Here is a 2112-nt window from a genome sequence, read left to right as displayed (position 1 = left end):
CCTGACACCCGTTATGCAACATGCGTCTGTCGGTCAGTATAGAGGCAGGCAACCCATGGGACATCAACCTCCCCGCCACACAGACCTGAAACCGCCCTGGCAATTTCTTCCATCCGCAAGAACAAAAATATTTAAGGGAAAAAATACAGGGAGTCGTGCTCGTGCGTGCGTTTGAGACCGGGCCCGGGCCCGAGACGCACTCTGCTGGCACGGCTGCTGGATCGCCCTCCGGCTCGCTTGTGCCACACGAGCTCATTTTTCCCCTTCAGAAAAACACTTTGGACGCGAAAAATTGCAAGGCGGTGACGGAGTGACTTGATAGCTTGGTCTGGAAGTGAGGCGGGGCAGGGTGGCGTCTAAAGCGCCGGGGAGCGGGGGAGGGGGCGAGAGCGGAGGGCGCTGTATCCGGACGCAGCCCCACCCCCTCGCAGCCTCTTCCCGGAAATCCATCTCTCTGGCACGAGGAAGGCCGTCAAAAGTGCAGCGGCGGCGGCGGCGGCATCAGCCGAGGAGGGAGCTGGGAGAAGGTGCAAGTCAAGACGGAGACGACGACGACGAGGTAGGCTAGAGGGGAAGACGGAGCGTGTGTGAGAGACATGGAGGCAGTGCGGGGCGGACAGGGATGGATATTTGCAATGCAGGCGGGACAGGGGAGACAATGAGGCTGGCACCGCCGTAGAGCCGCGGCAAGGGACCGGGGAGAGGAGGGGGGGGGGCAGGGAGCCAGAGACGCAATAAAAATGGTGAGGCTTATTTCGCCGGAGAACATGGAGCAAAGTCAGGAATAAGGATGACGAGTGACGGAGAGAGGCGGGACGCGGCGTCGTCGGTCCCCGGCTCATGAATAAAGAGAGGGGCTGGGCCGGGCGCCTCCAAAGTATACAGCGCCTTGGTGCCGGGGCCGGCGTGGCCGCGGCGTGGCGGTGCATGCCGCCCCGCAGGCAAGCAGGCTGTCACAGCCGCACGGGCCGCACCCTAGCCGCACCTACCGGCCGGGCGGTACCCCTCGCCTTGCCTCCTCCCGGGAGGTGTCACTCGCGCGGTGGGTAGCGCCGCGGGGGTGAGAGGGGGCGGTGGGGGCGGGGGCACCGGCGCCGGGCTGCACGCGGGAGATAAGGACGGTGAGTCTTTAGCGCGGGCGCCGGGCGCCGGCCCGGTTATTCCGAGAGGAACGACCCCGGGGCGCGCCTCTCCTCCGCCGCGGTCCACGACACACCACCGTGCACAACACCATCGTCGGCATGAACGTCCGGCTGCACCGCGCGCTGTGGGTGGCCCGGGTGCTGACCGTGGCGCTGGGGCTGGTGGTGGTGGGCGCGCTGCTGCACCTGCAGCGGGGCCGGCCCGTCGCCGGGCTGCTGTCCGAGGCCGTGGAGCCGCCGCCGGGCGCCGAGCGCGAGGGGCGGCCGTGGCTCGAGGAGCGCCGCCCCGCCGTGCCCGACGACGAGGGCGTCGTCGAGGCCGACCGGGCCAGCGAGGAGCGCGCCGGCCAGCAGGAGGCCGCCCTCAGCCTCGCCAGGATCGCGCGCCTGCTCGGCTGGGGCGGCCACGACCACGACGACATGTGCGTAAGCAGGCATCGCCTGGGGGGGGGGGGGCAGACCCACCGAAGAGCCGTATATATCAAGCTCTTTGTTTTGTCCTCAGCGAGGAGGAGCACGACGAGGACCGCTACCGCATCCGCATCAAGGACTGGCGGCCGCTGGAGGAGCTGGGCGCGCTGCAGTGGCCGGCGCGCGGCGGTGGGGGCCCCGACGCAGACGGCCAGACCACGGAGTGGGCGGACAACGCCCTGCTCAGGGCCTTCATCGCCCGCTTTGGATCCGTGCACACCACTGGCGGCCCGCCGGCCCCGCCCCTCGACCTCGAGATGACGGACTTCCCTTCGGCCTCCGTCACCTCCCCGACGAGCGCGGCGGCGGTGCCCGTGTCCGTCTCCCAGGCTTCGACCGGTGGGTTATGAACAACGGCCACGGGGTTTCCTCCTCAGCATAGTACGCACGCGTCGAGCCGGGAGGACGAGATTGCGCGAGGATTCAGCGGCGTGTGTGAGGCAGCTCCCTTATTGACTCAAGGATCTGAAAACTCTCTCGCTCGCACGCGTCCCTGCCC

At 68.1% G+C, this 2112-nt stretch overlaps 1 protein-coding gene across 1 annotated transcript; it reads left to right on the top strand.

Moving 5' to 3' along the window:
• Nucleotides 1–1140: 1140 nt before the first annotated feature.
• LOC113208685 (uncharacterized) lies at nt 1141–2103 on the top strand. Its single transcript, XM_052264624.1, has 2 exons — nt 1141–1564; nt 1648–2103. Exons 1-2 carry the CDS (start codon nt 1242–1244, stop codon nt 1961–1963), a joined length of 639 nt encoding a protein of 212 aa, XP_052120584.1. The 5' UTR covers nt 1141–1241; the 3' UTR covers nt 1964–2103.
• The last annotated feature ends 9 nt before the right edge of the window (nt 2104–2112 follow it).

Source organism: Frankliniella occidentalis, unplaced genomic scaffold, assembly GCF_000697945.3.
Source record: "Frankliniella occidentalis isolate FOCC.00 unplaced genomic scaffold, Focc_3.1 Scaffold20, whole genome shotgun sequence".
NCBI classification, from domain to species: Eukaryota; Metazoa; Arthropoda; class Insecta; order Thysanoptera; family Thripidae; genus Frankliniella; species Frankliniella occidentalis.
This window is presented reverse-complemented; position numbering and strand designations above follow the sequence as displayed.

Excerpts from the sequence above, each read along its gene's own strand:
- LOC113208685 (XM_052264624.1), top strand. The coding sequence starts at position 1,242 with ATGAACGTCCGGCTGCACCGCGCGCTGTGGGTGGCCCGGGTGCTGACC. Across the intron at positions 1,565-1,647 it reads GGCCACGACCACGACGACAT|CGAGGAGGAGCACGACGAGG; the intron begins GTGCGTAAGCAG and ends TTTTGTCCTCAG.